General features: G+C 50.5%; 1 protein-coding gene across 6 annotated transcripts in view; it reads left to right on the top strand.

Annotated features, from left to right (window-relative positions):
* Positions 1–19,858, top strand: part of TGFBR3 (transforming growth factor beta receptor 3) — a 182,393-nt gene that overhangs the window by 114,600 nt on the left and 47,935 nt on the right. For all 6 annotated transcript variants that reach the window (XM_064488706.1, XM_064488705.1, XM_064488703.1 and 3 more), the window contains exon 5: positions 19,099–19,282. In XM_064488706.1, the coding sequence (XP_064344776.1) occupies positions 19,099–19,282 (184 nt within the window). The remainder of the gene's footprint in view (positions 1–19,098; positions 19,283–19,858) is intronic.

The raw sequence follows: 19,858 nt of genomic DNA, 5'->3' as shown, positions 1-19,858 counted from the left end.
TCTCTAGTTAAGGTCTGTAAGAACTGCTTCTTGGCCATCAGTTTAAGACGTACTGACAACGAACAACCGGAGACAGTTTTAGTAAACAATTTAACATCAACCCTATTTGGAGTTTATCCCGTGTAAGGAGATTGTAGACCAAGTGATGGACATAAAATTACCAACACAAGGAGGCGGCCCTGGGAGAAGTCAAGGATTTAAACTCTGGGACACCTGTCCAGCAGGCTTGCTTTAGGGAACGTGGCCTTCTGTGAATTTCTTCATGGCCTGAGGAGGTGGGGGGACATCTGGTGCTCATCCAGGTTCTCAGACCCTCAGGCAACAGCGAGTGACGTAAGCTCTCTCACGGGCTGGGCAGCTGTCCGGCGCAGAGACGGTGCTGAAGTGAGGGCGGAGGGGCGGGCTCTTCCCCTGCTCTCTCTAACTGAAATGAGTTCAGGGTCTCCTCGTGCCCTTGACGCCACGGCCACAGAGGGATCTGGGTGGAAGACCAGTGGAGTGCTCTGTTTATCCATTTTTTGTAGTTAAGAATTAGAGGTTAGAGATAACATAACTAAATTATCTTACATAGCGTTTCAGCCACACACTTCAAAAGGCCGATGGAGCCTTTGCAAACTGAGGCTTAGCCATTTCCGTGACTGTCTCCTCCAAACTTACCCCAAAGGCTTACGGGAGCCAAGGAGAGAGCCTGGGTCTCTTGACTTAGCCTAAGATGTGTATGTGCTTGCTTCCTCCTTCACACATTGCTGAAGGATTTGCATTCTTGCCTTAGAGCTGACTTTACTTTCTAGGTAGAGTTACAACACTAACAGATTTTTGTTTTTTGGTTTTTTTTTAGAAGGGTGGTAAGAAAAGTTCAGGTAATGGCATCTATTCTATCAGAGTGAATGACTTTTAAGTCTAAGTTGTCATGTCTGCATTATTATAGCTACCCAGTTTGAAAAAGGAAACTTTTCATAATTGGTTAGCAGGGCCTCATGTTACTCAAAATGTCTCAACCACCCACGAGGGTGACTAAAAACATGTATTTCAATACTTTAAAAAGGTATCTGGTTTTTTTCTGTTAAGTCTTTTCAGTCTTTCTCATGATCCCACAAGTGCTGATGAGAGGGATCGTGTCAGGCAGGGAGAAAGTGGGATTGAGTTTCTTCTAAAAGTGTGGTTCCCGTGTGTGGTTGTTCCGGCTACCTAGGAAATGGGAGTGGATGAAGAGTGATTATTTCAGGCTGAGTGCCAAGTGGTGGGCCTTTGAGTAGGTGTCTCTCTCTCCCTCAAACACACACACACGATGGAGTTGTCACAGCCTTATAGGTTTTCTTTGGCAGGGAGTGGGGACAGCCTAGAGAGTATTGAATATGTTCGAGCTGTCCTTCAGTGCCATCAAAAGGAATAAAAATAACCCTACTCTCTCAGTCTGTCATGTTGAAACTACAAGTAAAACTCTCTCAGAAGGACCATCTAAGGTTATTTTTATTTATGCAATTATTTTCACATCAGAGAGAAAGTAGGGTAGCTAAACTGTGCAATAGATATCTGAACTTTTAACCTGGGTTTGCTTAAAAAGATTAGGAAGGGCCACAACACTAGATTGTCTTTAAAAACATGCTACAATTTGAATAGACATTTCTCCAAAGGGAAAAAAGTAAAATGGCCAATAAACACATGAAAAGATGCTCAATGTCATTAGTCATTGGGAAAATGCGAGTTTAAAACTGCAATGAGATGCCACTTCACATGCACTTGAGTGGCTATAGTGAAAAAGGCAGATAATAACAAATGGTGTTGAGGGTGTAGGTGAATTAGAACCCTGTACATCACTGGTGGGAAGGCAAGATGGTGCTTTGGAAGACAATTGGGCAAAACATATGTCCACAGAAATACTTGTCCACAAATGTTCATAATAGCATTATTCATAATAATTAAAAAATGCAAACAGCACAAATGTCCATTAACTGATGAATGGACTAAAAAAGAGTGGTATGTCCACATAATGGAGTATTACTTGGCCATTAAAAGGAATGAAGGACTGATTCATACCACAATGTGAATGAACCTTGAAAACATGTAAATAAAAGAAGCCAGACACAAAAGACCACGTAGTGTGTGATTCCATTCGTTTGGAATTTCCGAAAAAGGCAAATCCAGAGAGACAGAAAGTAGATCAGTAGTTGGGAGGATGAGGGCGGGGTGTCCTTGGGGGATAAGAACAATGCTCTGGAGTTAGACAGTAGTGAGGTTACCACAATTGTGAACATACTGGAAACACTGAATGGTACAGTTCAAAAGGGCGAGTGTTATGATATCTCAGAAAAGTAGATTGTAAGGGGGAATTGTAATGTCATAGTTATAATTGTGTAATTTATATAATATAACTTGCATAAGGGTGAGTTAATCTCAATAAAGCTGTTAGGAAAAAAGTTGCTGCAGCATTCTTTTCAGAAATGATAATATAAATTCAATGAACTAAACTTTGAAATCATTTTTACTTTATTCTATGATTTTTAAAAAAATCTTGCTTTATTTATGTCACAAACCTAAGCACTCTCTCCTGCAGGGTCTGCAGACTTAGGGGCATGGGACAGGCAGAAAGTCTCAAGATGAAACCCTGACGACGGGCTTCGCATAACGAGAAGCCTCAAGCCTTTTCATGTCAGCTTGTTGCTTTGCGCGCTCGTGAGGGAGGACGATGCCTTAGGAGTAGGAAGTCTCAAGAAATGAGCGGCAGCTTCCTCCAGCCTCATTTACTCTTGGGGTTATTGTGCTGTGATTTATTTTTCCCCGCCATTTGTCGGTAAAATCAGGAAAAGAAATGCAGGCATGTGTGTGTGCGTTTGAGTGGAGGAGGGGAGCCTAGGGAGTACTGGTCTCCGAGGTGGCGTTTCCAGTGTTTGGGGCATATTCATACTGAAGAGTTATTCATTGCTCATCTGAAATTCAGACTGAACTAGGTGCCCTGTATTTTATCTGGTGGTTCTCCCCAGAAGTAACTCAGATTTTTGTTCCTAGTTCACTCTCTGGCCTGGGTGCCAGGAGGCCTAAGTTCTAGTCTTGGTTCTGCCACTCACTAGCTGCTCATCAGTCGCTGGACAAAATCACTTAACCACTCGGGCCTCAGTGTCCCCATCTCTAAAGCAGGGAGGTGGTACCAGTCGGTCTCTGAGCTCCTCCAGCTCTCAAGCTTTGGCTCTCCGAGAGCACAACGGCTGCATGTTATGTCCCAGTCTAATTGGAAACAGAAAACAGTGATCTGAACATTGCCTCTTCAGCAAGTCCAAGTAAGGATCAGGGCAGGGTAGTTGAAATATATGAGAGAAACCAAACTATGCTATTGGCTTTGGATTAAAAACAAATAAAAATTTAATCCTAATGAAAAATGTAAATTAATACCAGGAACACGCTTAATATTTAAAAGCTAGTTTTGTGTTTCTGAGGGGGGTGGGTGGGTGAAGTGGCTGAGGTCGCCAAAATCGGTTTATTCCTTTTACCTAAACTTGGGGGGAAAAAAGCCCAAATATTTTGGGCCTCTGCCACCAAACCACAGGCAGTTCTCTGGTCTGCACTGCAGTTTGGATGACTGACAAGGCTCAGTGAAAAACAAGTGCTGTTTGTTTTCCTGTGCCCAGTATTTAACTGGAAATCAGAAGGCGAAATTTCCAATCAGTGGTTAAACGGCCCCAGATGTACGCTCAGCGCTGCTCCAGGAAGGGACATGCGCAGACTGTCCCACAGCACATGTCCAGAAGTTCCTTCCCTGAGTGCAAGTGACGTGTACCTGAGTGCTGGGCGTCCGGAACGCCCTCTGAGGGACTCAGACGTTCAGGTCTGCTTTTAAAACGTTCTGTATTCTCTACTGTGCTGCATTTAAAACCTGGAGACGATTTTTTTTTTTCTTTTTGAATTTCCTCCTTTCCCTCGTTTGGCAGTCCTCACCACATTTGGAAAAACAGGACATTAGCATATGTGGTATGATGAGTTACGTCTCTAGGAGTTCGTTCACCCAACACCCGGTTTGCAGTGCCTGCAGGATGTTGGAGCTATGCTCAGTAGAAATGGAGGGGACTGCCTGCCCTCAGGGAGCTTCCCATGATGCGAGAGAGATGGCTGAGGTGGGGAATTGCCATTCGGTGGGACTCGTACCATTGTTTGATCCTGAAAATAAGAGAAAATGAGAAGCCTCTTACCCCGAGTGCCACGAAGGCGGCTCCCCCGTGAGGCTGAGCGAGGGGGCGAGGCTGTGGACCCCGGCCCAGCTTCCTGCTCAACCACAGCATCACCCCTATATACCAGGAGTCTGGATGTGCCATTTTGGAGTTTCCAGGGAGGTCTCTCCCCAAATAAATTCTCTCTTCAAGGCAGATTAAACAACTAAATGTTTCAAGATTGGTTCTTCCTTTTTCTTTTTTTAAAATGTCTCTTGTGGAATGAATCACTGGGTCCTGTGGGATATTCCAAGTGGTTGTGTACCAGGCATTTTTGTTCCAGAGGCTGCTTATCTCTTGGTTTTGCGGCTTGTCCATAAAAGCCTTAATTATAAGGGGCTTGATCCTCTCATGAACTAGGGTCAGTCAACTACCGTATTTCCTAGGAAAGAGCTCTGGCCCTTCTATGGTGAGAGGGCCCTTCCCAAATGTCACCGTGGTGATTAGAGCTTTGGGAAGAGTCCAGTTTCAGCTGGCAATCCTGGTCCAGAGAGAGGTTTTGAAAGACTCCCTTGGATCTGCCCTAGCTCGCTGCAGTAGGGCTGGTGGACGGTACCGGCGGGCGGCCCCTCGGCCTTCCAAGCTTTGCCTGGGTGTGTGCTTCCTGATCAAGACATCCTGTCCTGGAGCTTCATGCAAGCACAGACTTCCCTGCCTCTGCTGGGCTTGCCACGTCATGTCTGTGCGCAGGCCTGGGCCCCAGCTCTACGAAGGCTTTGCTTTCACTCAGCAGACCGAGGTTAAGTAAACTCAATTCCGCTGATGGGGCGGGCGGGTGTTTCTTTGTGTGGAATCCCATGCCATCCTTTAAGGCTTTACTGTTTAAGGCTGATCTGGTAATCTGATAAATCTGCCCTTCCTAAGTGTTGGGCAGTTATATCAAATGTTACATCTCTGGTGCCCTTGGTTCATGTGGTGGGCAGCCTCCAGAGAGCTGTTTGGTAGACAAAGCAAGTGTTTTGTTAAGGGAGATTGCAGAACTTTTTTTTTTTTTCACGTCATGGGTTGGGGGAAATCTGCCTCCCAGGAAATTCTAGTGAGGCTGACTGAAAGCTCATTGGAAGTTTATGGTCTTCTTGTAAACCACAGGCAGTCGGGTCCTTGGTGAGCGCTCCCTCAGGTGGCTGACGCTCCCTGTCTCTGAAAGGGACCGGAGGATGGCCTGCCTCCTTCTAGGCAGAGTCGCTGGGTTTATTTGAGGCAACCCAGTTCTGGTGTTTCACATCTCCATCACCTAACTCCCCAGCTTGGGAGTGGATTTCTACAGGGGAGGAAGGAGCCCCTTTATCTTTCTTATTTTTTTGTCCAGGGTAGAATTTGTATCTCAAGATGTGTTTTTGCCTTTAATGGAAAAAAAAATGAAAACGAGTATGTGTATGTATATGCATGACTGGGTCATTGTGCTGTACACCAGAGATTCACACGTTGTAATTGACTGTACTTCAACTTAAAAAAAAAAAAAGGTGTGTTTTTGGCAGGGGAGGATATAGCTCGGCGGCAGAGCGCATGCCCAGCATGCACGAGGTCCTGGGTTCAGTTCCCAGTACCTCCATCAAAAAAATAAATAAGTAAACCTAATTACCTCCCCCTGGAAAATAAATAAATTAAAAAAATATGCTCTGCCCTTGATCCTAACTTCCTAGCCCCAGGTGGAGTGGAGTCTTCGTTGTAAACTTAGGTTTTTAATACTCCTGGGCCACAGAATCACTGGTCTGCTTCCCTCCTCCTGGGCCTGTTTGGGTACTGAGCAGCACGGCGGTGAGGCTCAGATGCAGGGCGTCCCTGGATGTCAGGGCCTTACTTGTCTGCTGTCTCTGGCAAACGCCCGCAGTAGTCACTGCCCGTTTCATCACCAGCCCTTCCGTCTTTGTTACAGAGAACCTGTAGTTTCTGGGGGATCCAGGCTGCTTGGTGATGTGCAGAGCTGCTGTTTGGAGCCAACGCTGCTCCAGCCCTGAAAATCACATACCCTTTGCTAGCAGTTTGCACAGAGGGCTGTGGTCCTGCCACAGTGAGGAAGGGCTCGTGGCCTTTTGTGAAGACCTGTGTTTGTGTGCTTACAGCATGTGCCGTGTGCTGGGCACTCTCCTAAAAGCACTTTACATGTATTATCTTATTTAATCTTTATAGCAAGCCTATGAAGTAGGCACTCTCACCCTCATTTTAAGATGAGGAAACTGACACAGTGAGAGATTAGGTTAACCTGTGAGTGGTCACACAGTAAGCGGTTGCTGTAGCCTGTGCAGATTGCATAGAATGGTGCCTGGCACAAAGTAAATGCTCAATTTAATAATAATAAATGTTGGTAGTAATAAGAAGAATACATCTTTTTTAAATGATGAGGATTAGTAGTTTGGGCTAGATTCCCCCTGCTTCCCCCTTTGTGTCACAGACTTTGATCCTGAGAGTGAACGCACTTACACCTTGAACGGGAGCAGTAGGTGTAGCTGGGATGTTAGATTTGAATTGTCTGCTGTCATCTGGCCCAGGGTTCTGCTTGTGCAGAGGAAAATTCTCAGGCTGAATGATTTCCCCCAAGATGTAGATGCAGGAGGTGGTCCTGACTGCACCTGACTCTATGGAACAACAGTGTTCCTGGACACACTGTGAAGCTTCTGAAATAGTGCCGGCAGGTGCTTTTCCAGGAAGGCAGCCACCACGGCTGCCGCCTCAAAAGTAGCAAAGCATCCTCAAAGCGATGAACCACCCGCCAAGGCGTTTTGAGCCTCCTCTCCCCTGACTTCCCCCCTTTGCTTGGAACCCCAGCCAGTATCCCTCAGTCACAGGTAGTGCAAGGAAGGTGCCTGGGTGGTCCTCCTGAGGGACAGTGTCATTTGGATAAGGACCTAAAAGGTGCTTCTTGACCCCTTTCCCAGCAACGTTGTCCCCCTGGGCTCCTCTGCTTGGCCTGTCTCTGGATCAGCGTCCCCAGGATGCCCTGCTTAGTGTCTGCATCTGCCCTTAGCCCTCTGGGACTCATTTCTTCATTGACGGTAAATGTGTTCAGTTCAACCTCCTTGGCTTTGGCTTAGGAGACCCCCTGTGTCTTCTTCAGAGACTGTGAAATGTGGACTGGAGAACGGGCGTGGGCACAGGTGCATGGCCTGCCTTTGATTAAAAGCTAAGCTTAGGAAGTTCAAGAGGGCTCCAACCAGTTGTTTTGGGTTAGAGGCCCCACCCCCATCCTCCCCCTCAAGGCAATGTCCTTTAGAACCTTCTTCCCCCAGTGTTCTTAGGTCCGTGGTTTCTGGGCCAGAATATGTGGTTCCATTTCCCTCGGGGCTTGCATCAGCCATTTGCAGACACTGTATCAGTCAGGGGTCACCCAGAGAAAGGGAATCAGGAGGGGTATACATGGAGAGACTTCCTGCAAGAACTTGGCCTCCACCACTGTGGGGAGAGGCAAGGCAGGTCAGAAATCTGGGGGGCAGTCAGGAAGGGCAGCAGGGACCCCCAGCATGAGTGAAGCTTCTGTCCACAGGGGATTCCTTCCTCCTGGAGGCCTCAGCGCTGCTCTGAAGGCCTTTCAGCTGACTGAGTCGGGCCCACACAGACTACCTGAGATAATCTCCCTTACTTGGAGCCACCTGATTATGGACTGTAATTACATCTGCAAAATACCTTCCCAGCATCATCTCGGTTAGTGATTGAATAACTGGCGGCGACAGCCAAGCCACTGGCGTGTAAAACTGAACATCACAGAAGCACTTACGTCTTGATGTTCTTGTCTGATGTCTTGTCGTGCTGTGGTCTCTGTTCAGGCATCTTCAGATCCCGAGGCCGTTTTGTTGTTGTGCTGTTGTTGTTTACAGTAACTGATCTCTCTTCCTCCAGCCAGGCAGTCAGTTTGCTTCCGTAAGTCATTCCCGTTTCCTGTCTGCCCCTTCCATCCCCTCCCTCCTGCCTTCCCCCAGCTGGGGAAGGGGAGACTGTGCAGGAGGCCCCCTGCTCCGCCTCCTGCTTCCCCGTGTCACGCTTGTGAAGGCCTGGGTTTGTTCTGCATCGTCTTTAGAGTCCGGCAGACGCAGCGTGCATGCGCACTCCTCCCTTGCTAAAATTACGTAATCTGGGGTCTTACCTAACCTGTCAGAGCCCCCGTTTCTTCAGTGTCAGACATGAGGAGTCTGAATCTCTGAAACGTGTCCTGGGCGATCAGTGAGCGCCTTTGTGACTTTCTCTCCCCGTGTGCTGTCATCAGGCCAGGGCCCCGGGCTCCTGTCTACCCCACTCTGCTTATGTCTTGAGTTTAGTGGCCACTGCTCCGTGGAGGTGGAGTAGAAAGAGCTAAAAGTGAGAAACGAAGTATTTGGTTTCTGCTGTCAACCCTGCTTTCTACCAACTCTGTGCCTCCGGCAGATTCCTTAACTTCTTTGAGCCTCACTTTCCTTGTCCGTAAAATGGAACTTAGACTGTCAGTCTTGACAAAGAGGAGCTCTGTGAAGAGAATTCAAGGTACCTATTTGGAGGCAAGTGTTTGTACAATTCAGTTTGTGCCCTTGAACCTGGGTTGGCAGATTGGATGTAACTTAAAAGAAAAGTAGAAGAAAGAACCCTTCCTAGGGAAGGATCTTGCAGAAGCGCGTCTGGAAGGCCAGAGCAGACTGAGGGTCGTGGCAAGCACTGGTAATGATGCCAATGTTTTGTTTTTTCCTCAAAAACATCCTTTAGATGATAAATACAGTTTAACTTTGGGGTCAGGCGCTTCCTAACATCATGCTGCATTGAAAGATGAGAGAGGGTAAATTTAAGAGTCTCCAGAGACAGTTTTGTAAGGTCACTGAGGATCCCTGAGTGGCCTGGGGCTCCACTCTGGAAAGCTCTGTGTTATGAAGCAGCTTACGTGTCATTCATGTGGTCACCTGGGGGGCTGAGTCTGTCCTTCAGATGCGCTGAGTTGTTTTGCTTCTCTCTGCGTGTGCGCACATCCATGGACACTGTGGTTTTGTTAGTGCTTCCACGGGAGACGAGAGACTTGCTTTGCACTGGCGCACATTCAGGTCTGTGTGCGCTTCTGTCTGGAGGGTGGCGTCCCAGGACTTCCTCCAGGACGTGTGCAGACATGTCGGGCACTTTGAATCCTTCGGTTCTTTATACTTCAACAGAAATAAAAATTAAAAGCAGAGGATGACATCATAAATGTTTTGAGAAAAACTGTTGAATATGTTTTAAGTCATTTTGTTGGAAGAAAGTAATCTGGTGGTGGATACAAAATTAAAGCATCCCAGAATTGCTAAATGGTTGCGTGGATTTGTGTTTCTTGAGTGCACTGTTGGCAGAGACCATAATCACATGGCTCATGAATATGCAGCTTTGCAAATTATGGCTGTAGGTTCATGGGCATGGACGTTATTATTTCTTCAAAATGAACTTTAAAAAAAGAACATTGAGTCATGACATATGGCTAATAGAAAGCATGTTTGAGATCACGGCACGTGACTTTAGAGGAAGCAGGCGAGCAGAGCCCTCCCAGGAGCTGGTAGGGAGGCGTGTAACCTTCCTCTTTCAGAATGTGGGGCTCCATCCACGTTTGGGAGGTAAACATTTCAATACTGTTCCAGCACTTGATGTAAGTTTGTTTTTGCTGGATTCGGTACACAAAGTACATCAAAGCATCATCTTCTTAATACCTTTCTGTGTGGGCACCGTGTCAATCTGCACAGATCCTACTCATAAACCGAAACCCTGGAGAAATGTGTGTTCTGCTCACCACAAGCCTTCCCTCCCCCTAGAACTGAACTAGCAGGCTTTTGGCATGGTAGGTGCTTCTGAAATGCCCGTGTGTTCTTCTTTGCTCTGTTTGCTTTCCTTGTTTTGCTCTTTCTGTTCTCCTAAGAAGGCATCTCCAGAAAGAGATACGTTGGTGCAGGAGTCAGGAAAGGGGAACGGAAGGACACAGGCTGGGTGCTGGGCAGCACAGGGAGGGAGAGGAGCTGGCCCTGACTGTGCAGGTGCTGAGCTTTCCCCAGGGCTGGCCACGTCAGTGTGTGGGGTGGGTGTGCGAGCTAGAGTGCCGCACGGAGCTGTGGCCTGAATAGCAGGCACTCACCCAAGCGATAACTCGAGCTCCAAATGGACCGCGGCCCAGCTATTTGGCACGTGCGTGTGTGCGTGCGTGTGCGTGTGTGTGTGGGAGGGAGAGAGGGACGGGGAGAGGGAGAGATTCCTGGAACAGGTTTTCCTCCGAGGTCTCAGCAGGATTTTCTCTCCTTTATCGCTGGGGAGCTGTGACTCCTCTCACTTCACAAGGCCCGTCTCTGTCTTTTTAGATGTGCGAGAGGGTGACTCCAAACGTGACTTGGCTTTACTCGCACCCTCTTGGCCTTTTTGTAGTCAGTGCAGGGGAGAAAACTCTTGCGTGTTCTCCAGGCAGTCCTATTCACGCTTCGCAAAGATTTCTGCAAGATGGCAGCTGACGTAATGTTTCTATCAATGGCCTCGAGCAGCGACCCTCAAGTGCATGTTGGGATCGCGGGGTGGTAGGAGGAAGATTATAGTGCCCTCCCACCCCCCTGGAATGTGCACTCTAACCTGCTTTGGTCCGTGATGCGCTGCTCCGAGGACCACACTCTGGGAAGCAGTGGTTCTCCTACGTCTCCATGGCCTGGTGTGTGTTTTACGTTACGGCGCGGATCAGCGCAACAGGCTTCATGTCGGGCGCTCAGAGGCCAGTGGCGGCTGCGCTGGGCAGCCGTGGAGTGAGCGGAGCCTGCCCCCAGCCCCCAGCTGGCACATGACTGACCATGACACCACTGCCCTTTCGCCACCGCTCCTGGATATGGCCAGTGAGTTCTTCCCAGCACAGAACCTTAGGGAGGCACTGCCAGTTAATTGGCCCTCAGGACTCATTCATTCATTAAACAAATGTTTATTGAATGTCTTTTCTATGCCCAGCACTGTTCGAGATAAGCCCATGAACAAAGCAGGCCAGGACCCCAGCCTCTGAAGGAGCCGTTGAGTGGGAGGAGGTGGGCTGGAAGCACAGGGAGTGAGCAAAGTGTCTGTGGGTTTAGCAGGTGACTCGGCTCTGCCCTAGAAGTGGGGACGTGTGAAGCCGGTGGGAGGGAATCAGAGTGCAGTGTGGGGGCCACAGGGCATTTGGACTGTAATCTTAAGTGGGCCCTGCTGAGAGGGTGACATGTGAGCAGACGTGACGGAGGTGAGGGGCGTCTTCAGAGGGAACCTGACTGCCGCCCCTGCCCTTCAGTGCGGCCTGCGTTTGCATCAGGACCGCGCATCCGGGGCATGGGTGAGGCGGGAGGAGGGGGAGGACTAGGCGAGGCCTCGCGATATGGCGCTGTCCTCAGCAAAGATTCTCTCCCCCTCCTCACTGGCAACCACACCGACGTGGGGGAGGCCCGAGGGAGGCTGCGAGTCAGCTGACGTGCTGAGGTAAGTGCTAAGACGAAGAGCCTCAGTTCCAGGAAGATGATGTCTGCGCCCACTAGCCGGGATGCGCGCCCTCCGCTGAGGCTGGGAGCTCAGCCTGTAGGCTTCCGTGGATCTGCTTAGGACGTTAAGAGTTAAAGCTTAAACGCAGGTGTGGAAACAAAAGGGCTGGTTGCCTCTTTTGCTTTTTTCTTGCTCTTTTGGACAAGGTTGTTGAATCTGATCCAGAAAAAATAATAAACTTGGCCCTCATTGCCTCGCCGTAAGTTCTTGCAATAAAACTCCCAGCGCTGGCAGAGAGAGTAATGTTCTGCTCTTTAAAAAAGTCTGGTAGCATAACCAGAATTTAAAATACACGTGTTGTGCGCGGTTTCCGTGGGGAAGGGCGGCCGGGGAGGAGGGCTCAGTGTGCAGCCCGACACCCGGGGCTTGTCGGGCAGCCAGGTGCCTCACGTTTGCGCCTTCGGGGGCTGCCTGCTGGGACGTGGGGTGCTCCGAGCCGCTCCCACAGGAAGGCGTCTGTCATGTCAGGGATGTCAGCGGACCGGGCTGTCGTTAGCAAGCAGGGGGCGAGTCCAGTGGGTTCTGGGGGTAGACGTGGGGCTACTGAATGATCCCATAACTGGTTTTTAGGTAGAGAATCCAATCAGGAGCTCTGAGGCCTGGCCGAAGAGCCATTTCCTGGGCAGTGAGGGAAGCAAGGGTTACGGGAATGGAGAAGTGACAGCTTAGCCTTCCCTGTGAGTAGCAGCCTGGAGCTTCCATTCAGCAGGCAGTGAGTGGGCGCCCGCGTTGTGCCGAGCTCTGTGCCAGGCCCTGGAGACTCCACGGGAACCAGCCCCCGTCTTGGTTCTCGAGGTGGTGGTCTCTGTCGGGGGGTGGGGTGGCAGGTTTGCTGGTGAATAGTAGCCATTCCTGGGAGAGGGGGCTGGACTGGAGGTGTGTGCAAGGCACGTGGGCAGCTCCATCCTGAGGAGAGGGAGGGAGCCTGGGAGGTCTTCCAGAGCAGGTGACACTTGTGGAGGACAAGGAGCGGTGACCAGGTGAGCAAGGCGAGACGAGCGGTCCAGGCAGGGCACAGGATGTGAAAAGACCAGGAGCCTGAAGCCGCATGAGCTGCTCTGCCCCTGTGAGTGACTCCGTCTGGCTGGTGCTTGGGGGCAGTGGCAGGAAGTGGGGCGGGCAGAGGCCCTCTCTGCTCTTGTGCCAGTCAGGATGCTTAGCTGCTGTCCTGTGTCATCATGTGTTTGCTTCTTAGAAAGATCTCCCAGGTGACAGTGTGGAGGAAGGGTGGAGGGAGAAGGGACTGGCAGCTTGGAAGCCAGGGGGTCCCTGTAATGGTCGGGACACGGGGTGGTAGGCGGCAAGAGCCTGCAAGCGAGGTGAAGATCGGGGTGGACTGAGTAGCCCTGGAAAGTTTCTGCCACTTTATCCGAAGGTAACGTGCCACTCTTACCGCTTTTAAAAGCAACTCTGTATCCAGTTATGTAGTCAGTGTCCTTGCGGCACCGACTGTAGCCCGTCCCTAGATCGGGAAAACGTTGTTTTCCCTCTGTTTCTTGTTTTTTGTTGTTCTCGTTACATCTTTGTTCTTCCACAGACTTTATCCAAGCCAGACTCTGATGATCAGGTGGGGACTGAGCGCTGACCCCTAGGGTAGGGGGCGGCACTGACGAGCATGTCTGTTTCAGGAGGGCTCTGGAAGGTTCTAGCATGACGCCCTTGCAGACTGGATGAGGACAGCTCCGCGGGGTCCCTTGCAGGTGCCGAACGGCCTGCGACCCCAGCAAGTGGTGTGTGACGTGCTTGGTCAGCGTGGGAGTGTACCTGGAAGCCACAGACCTCAGCCTCGTCTGCTCCAGCTTCCCAAGGATTCAGATGACTGTGTAGGGGACACACACACGTGAAACTGAGGGATTTTGGCAGCTAACAGAAGATGGGTTCTCACGTGGTCTCCACAGACTTGAAGCAGGAGTCTGGAGACTTTGTATCCATAGAAAGAGTCACTGGGTAAGAGAAGGGAGCAAAGAGCTCCCGCCTGGTGAGGACCTGGGGCCTTAGGGGCCATCCTCCCCACCGCCACCTCCCTGGACTGTCCCAGAAGTCTATGCTTGGTCTCCTGCACCTTGTCTCCCTGCAGTCTGGACTGGCCCTGTGAAAACATTTGTTGGAAGTTTTCATGAACTCTCAGTGGTAGCCCATCTCACCCAAACTAAACACCACAGTCCTTACCAATGGTCTGTAAGGTCCTGTTGGACTCCTGGTCTCCTCTGTGATCCCTTGGACCTTTTCTCCTACCCGCCTCCCCCTCACCCCTGTGCTCCAGCCACACCGGCCACCCCCAGCCAGACCTGTCCACTCGCTGCTGCCCCACCATGAGCGCCCCGCCCCAGCCATCCTCAAGGCCGGCTCTTCATCTCCTCCAGTCTGTAACTGCTCAGGGACTTTCTCAGTTATCCCCCGTCACAGGACTTTAAAGTGTGGTGCCCCTATCCTCTTCTCTCAGTTTATACTGTTCCATAGCTCTTATTAACATATGGTTTGTTCATCTTATTCCTCTGACTTACAGTTACTAGGCTGTAAGCCCCACAAGAACAGGGAACTTTGTTGCCTTCTCTCCTATATCCCCGGCACCTGGAACAGTGCCTGACACTCAATAAATATTTGTTGAATGTAGTTTTAAAGCATAAATTAATGACTATGAGATAATAGTGGGCATCAGCTGATTTAAAAGCAAATGTGATCACGGGCCTCTTGCAGTGGCCACATAGATATGGAAAGATATTTGTTGTAAGGAATTGGCTCACAGGATTATGGAGACCAGCAAGCCCAAACTGCAGAGCCAGCATCCAGGTTAAAGGCAGTCAGGCAGGGGAACTCTCTGTTACTCCGGGGAAGGGTCAGCCTTTTGCTCTCTTTAGACCTTCAACTGATTGGGTGAGGCCCACACACATGAGGAAGGGCAATCTGTTTTACTTAGGCTGCTGATCTAAATAGTAATCTCGTCGAAAAACACTCTCACAGAAATACGCAGAATATTGTTTGGCCAAGTATGTGGTACCCTGTAGCCCAGGTCAAGTTGACACCTGAAGTTAACTTTCATGGTACACTCATCAGACCACACTCAAACCCCAAGTCTTGTTCTGGGCACCACATTCCAGAGTCTGTGCTGATGAAGACCTGACAACCGTGGTGTCTGGGGAGGACTCGGGAGGCTGGAACGTTGCCCTGATCAGGGTTGAGTGACATCATCAAACACTTGAAGGCTTGTCTTCTAGAAGAAAGAGGAAGGGATTCTTTGGTCTGGAAGGCACAGCTCAGACAGGTGGCTGGAAGGTACAGGTAGAAAGTAAGAACAGAAATCTTCTGTCTTGGGAGCTGGAGAGCTCTGCTTTGTGGAGGGGTTCAGGCAGAGGCCAGCTGCGCCCAAGAGTCAGAAGTCCCCTGTCCTGGCCCTGCCCTGGTGCTGGTTCTCTGACCGTGGGTAGGCCCTTAGCTTCTCTGAGATTTCCCCTCTCTGCCGTGGAAATCGGAGTAGCCTCCCTCACAGGTAGTGCTGAGGATCAGGTGGAAACGACACCTGGAGCACTCAGTGGGGGTTGGGCGGGCCTCGGTCGGTGCCCCGCGTTGTCAGAGCCGCGGGCGGGGGCTCTGGAGGAGCGTGACTAGCCCCTTGCCTCGGCAGGAAATTTCCACTGACCTGCAGGCAGGGACGCTGCCTGCCCTGGCAGCTTTGCTCTCTTCTCCCTGGAATGCGCCTGAGGCGTGGCGGTTGCCTCCTTTTCTGGATTCCTCAGGCCCGAGTGTGCGGTCCCGGCTGCTGGCCCTGCAGGGGCGGGCTTGCGCGGGGTTGATGGTGCGTGGAGGGACCGGCCGGGGGCTGCCCTCCTCCAGGGACCGGCTGCTTCAGGGCAGCGCTCTTAATCACTCCAGGGTCCGTTCCCACGTTGCTCCCCCTTCCTCCTCTTATTTACACTGTTCACATTCTTGCCTCTGGAACGCGCCAGGGCGACACAGCCCGCCTTCCACTCTGAAGCAGTGTACTCTGTGCGCAACGTGTTTAAAGCCCGAGTGTCTTATTTCATGGCTGTAACGTGAATGAGAAAGAGGAGCAGAGCGTCCTGGCCTCAACATTCAGAGCTGGCCTGGCAGTGGGACAGGGACCTTTGGACTGTTGTGGGGTTTTTCGGTGACAGGCTTGATAAAAATAACTTTTTAGCATAAGTGCTTTTCAGTGAAAAGAAGGTTTTACTACCATGTTTCGGTCAGAAAATCAGATAAACATTGTTTGACGTTCAGTGTTGGTGAGTAGCTAAGCTTCAGAGGATTTACACATAGGTTGGCATGGCTATTGTTTGGCAGGTGAAGGTGCAGGAGCTTTTTCTTATGCCGGCAATGTCAAAGCAAGGTCAAAGCTAAATGGTCCCCACTGGGGTCGCTTATAACTGGCTTTGGGACATGTAGCACACGTCACTGCCACACTGGGTAGCGCTCGAGGGTGCCTGATGCGCGGCAGGTGTGCGGTAAATGGTAGCTGGTGGTGGTGGCGACAGTTTACGCCCAGCTTGTTAATGGTTAGCTCTGAATTTCCCAAGCCAGCACACACCAGAAAGTTCCCAGTGCTGTTTATTACGTACTCAGCAGCCCAGTTTCTAGGACAGAAAGCGCTGTCAGTCTGGGGACCCAGTGGATGTCTGGTCAGTCCAAAACGTCGACCAGAACTTCTCGGGCGTGGCGCTGGCACGGTTGACATCTAGGATAATTCCTTGTTGCAGGGGGGCTGCCCTGTGCACGGTAGGATGTTCAGCAGCGTCCCTGGCCTCTATTCACCAGATGCCGGTAGCTCCTGCCTGCCGGTTGTGACAATCAGAAATGTCTCCAGGCATTGCCAAATGTCCCCTGGGGACAGAATCACCCCTGGTTAAGAACCCCCTGTCTAGAGAAAGCTGTGAGGTGCCGTCACTGGGCTCTGCAAACTGTGGACCACTCAGTTCTCACTGAGGCAGAGCTGCTCAACTGTGGTTGAGCACTGGAGTCACCAGGGAGCTTTGCAAAACCCTAACGCCCGGGTCCCTCCCCCGAGATTCTGGCTGGTCGGGGGTGTGGCCTGGGCCTCAGGATGTTTAGAAACTCTTCAGATGCTTCCAGTTTTCAGGTGAGAGGGGTAGCACCACATTAGTAGGTGATGGAACCAGCCTGGTGAAGTGCGTCTTTGCCAGCATTTAAAACATCTGTGTATGCATAGTTGCGGGGAAATAGCAATGCCAAGTGCAGCAGTTAGGGCAGGTGCTGCTTGGTACGTGTGTGGAGTTGAACACGCCGCTGTACGGGGTAGACCGGTCGGCAGCACTCCTGCCACCGGCCCGCGTTTAGTCTGGGCGTAGCCGCTTCAGGCACTGCTTGCTTTTGTTAATGACAGTGACTGTGAAAAATTCTTTATTGCCTTATAATTGACATACCAGCTTCAGGCATTCCGCACGATGATTCAGTATTTGAAGGAACTGTAAAATGATCACCACGGTAAGCCTAGTTAGTACCTGTCACCGTATTTAGACCTTTTCCCCTGTTGATTAGAGCTGTTAAGATCTGCCGTCTCTAGCAACGTTCAAACACACAATGCAGTGTTACTAACTGCAGTCCCCATGCTGTGTATTACATCCGCATGACTGACTTTATTTTTTAACTTGAAGTTGGTGCCTTTTGACCCCTTTCAACCATTTCACTCGCCCCCCACCTCCTGCCTCTGGCAACCACCAGTCTGTTCTCAGGACCTACCGGTTTGGTGTTTTGTTTTGTTTCTTTGGATTCGCATATGAGGCCATGTGGCATTTGTCTCTCGCCCTCTGACTTGCTTCACTTAGCGTAATACCCCAAGGCCCACTCATGTTGCTGCAAATGGCAAGATTTTACTTTCCTTTTCTATGGCTGAAAACGCTCCCTGGTATATGGACCACATCTTTATCCATCCCTTCATCAATGGACGCTCGTTGCGGCATCTTGGCTGCAGTGAGCTTGGGGAGGGGGGGCGCCTGTCTTTTCAAATTAGTGTCTTCGTTTTCTTCAGATAAGTGCTCAGAAGTGGAGTTGCTGGATCTGGTGTTAGTTCTGTGGTTAATGTGAAATTTAATACAAGGCATTTGTAATTCTATGGCTTGGGAATTTTGTTAGCCTCTTTTCATCGTTCACATTTTGAGGCTTCGCCCTGACATTGATAAAACCAGTTACAAATGCTAGCCGGTAGAGATGACGTCGTGCATTCACCAGCAGGTGAGTTTAATGACAGCGCAGCAGCCAGGTGACGGCCTTCCTCCTTTGTGTGTGTTGATTATATTCACCGTGATACGCGGGGTCGGCAATGGTCTAAGTGCATCCAGCAGCAGTGGGGGCTTGCAGAAATCATCCCGAAGGTTTTATGAGCATCAGTGTAACAGCCTTTCGCCTTCATTATCTCTGGGAATTTGGGGTCTTGCAACACACGTCTCACTGTAAGGAAGGAGCGTGGCAAGGCAGGAGACGGGCGAGCTCTGGCTGTTCTTTTTGCCTCAGTGCTCGGGAGACCGTAAACCCGAGGGACTCTCACTGTGTCCCGAGTGGTGACTCTGCTGGCAGAGGCTGCGGCTGTGGGAGGCCTGGATGTCTTGTTCAGGTGCTGGCAGGACTGTGGGATCCCTTGCACTGTCCCAGAAGCCCATTACACGCCCGTGAAAACACTCACCGAAGCTTCCCACTTGACTTGAAAACATTACTTGAGAGGTTGGCCTTCAGTTTAGGTATCTGGGAACTATCCATGCCAAGTCGGGTGACTCACAAAGCAGTCTCCGGTCCCTCATCACAGAGTGCTTTAAAAAAGCACAGGCAAGAGACTGGGTGCGCTCGGGTTGGTCTGGCAACGAGTTTATACCGCACAGCACAGGGACTGTATTCAATGCCTCGCAGCAGGCTACGATGAAAAAGAATATGAAAAGGAATAATGTGTCTACGTATGACTGAAGCAGTGTGCTGTGCACCAGGAATTGACACAACATTGTGAACTGACCGCACTACAATTAGAAAAAAAAGAACAGGGCCACCCTGCATTGACTGCAGTTTGCCATTACCTGGGGGAAGCAGGCTTGGGCCCCGTTACCTGGGGGAAGCTGACTTGGGTCCTGTTACCTGGGGAAGCTGACTTGGGTCCTGTTACCTGGGGAAGCTGACTTGGGTCCCGTTACCTGGGGAAGCTGACTTGGGTCCCGTTACCTGGGGGAAGCAGGCTTGGGTCCCGTTACCTGGGGGAAGCAGGCTTGGGTCCCGTTACCTGGGGGAAGCAGGCTTGGGTCCCGTTACCTGGGGGAAGCAGGCTTGGGTCTAGTTCTTGAATCAGTTGCTGAAAAAAGATAATTTGCCTGTGCCACAGAGGGAAGAGGTTGGGCTGACAAATGTCCATTTAACTGCCTGATAAATGCTTTTCTCTAATCACAGTTCAGTTCTAGGTGACCGTACCACATTAAACATGCAATTCTGGTTTTTCTAGGTGTCTGCGGGTTCTGTGGTCCACTTTTCACCAGGAAACTTCTCCTTGTCAGCAGAAACAGAAGAAAGGCCCTTCCCCCATGGAAATGAGCATCTGCTAAACTGGGCCCAAAAGGAGTACGGAGCAGTCACTTCGTTCACCGAACTCAAGATAGCGAGGAACATTTACATTAAAGTGGGGGAAGGTAAATTTTGTGCGGTTTCACTCAGTGACTGATTTACAGCAGTCGGTTCTCTTCCCTGAGCCCAGGTGGCTGGGCAGGAATCACAGTGCTACCCATGGCTGGAGCGGCAGGGAAGGACCTGAGGGGTCCCTGGGCTCTGCTCCCCACCACGTCCCCTCCTTCCCTTTCTCCTTCTGAGGACGCAGGCCTGGTCGTGGGGAGCAGCGGGGGGAGCCTGGCTGAGAGAGGAGGAGCCTTTGGCTAGGACGCAGAAGCCCAGAGAAGTGAGCAGAGGCCAGAAGCTGAGGGCGCGGGCGGGGCTGGATGGCTGAGGGAGTGCAGGAGGAGTCGGCAGGGGGGGTCAGCAGTCAGTGCTTCCTCCTGCCCGTTACTCTGCAGACATCTGAAGCCAGGTCAGTTTGTGGTCTCGAGACATCAGTTAAATTTTGGACAATAATAGAGGAAAAGTGTTTGAATATATTTTTAATACTAATGCCTGTTACAAGGACAAATTATTGGAGAAAGGAACTGTTTGGCCTTGATAAGAAATGGCCCGTTTTAATTTCTTTGCCTTGCAGAGGGATATAAATAGCTGGT

Source organism: Camelus dromedarius, chromosome 9, assembly GCF_036321535.1.
Source record: "Camelus dromedarius isolate mCamDro1 chromosome 9, mCamDro1.pat, whole genome shotgun sequence".
NCBI classification, from domain to species: domain Eukaryota; kingdom Metazoa; phylum Chordata; class Mammalia; order Artiodactyla; family Camelidae; genus Camelus; species Camelus dromedarius.
The sequence above is the reverse complement of the archived record's forward strand: the minus strand, read 5'-3'. Positions and strand labels throughout refer to the sequence as shown.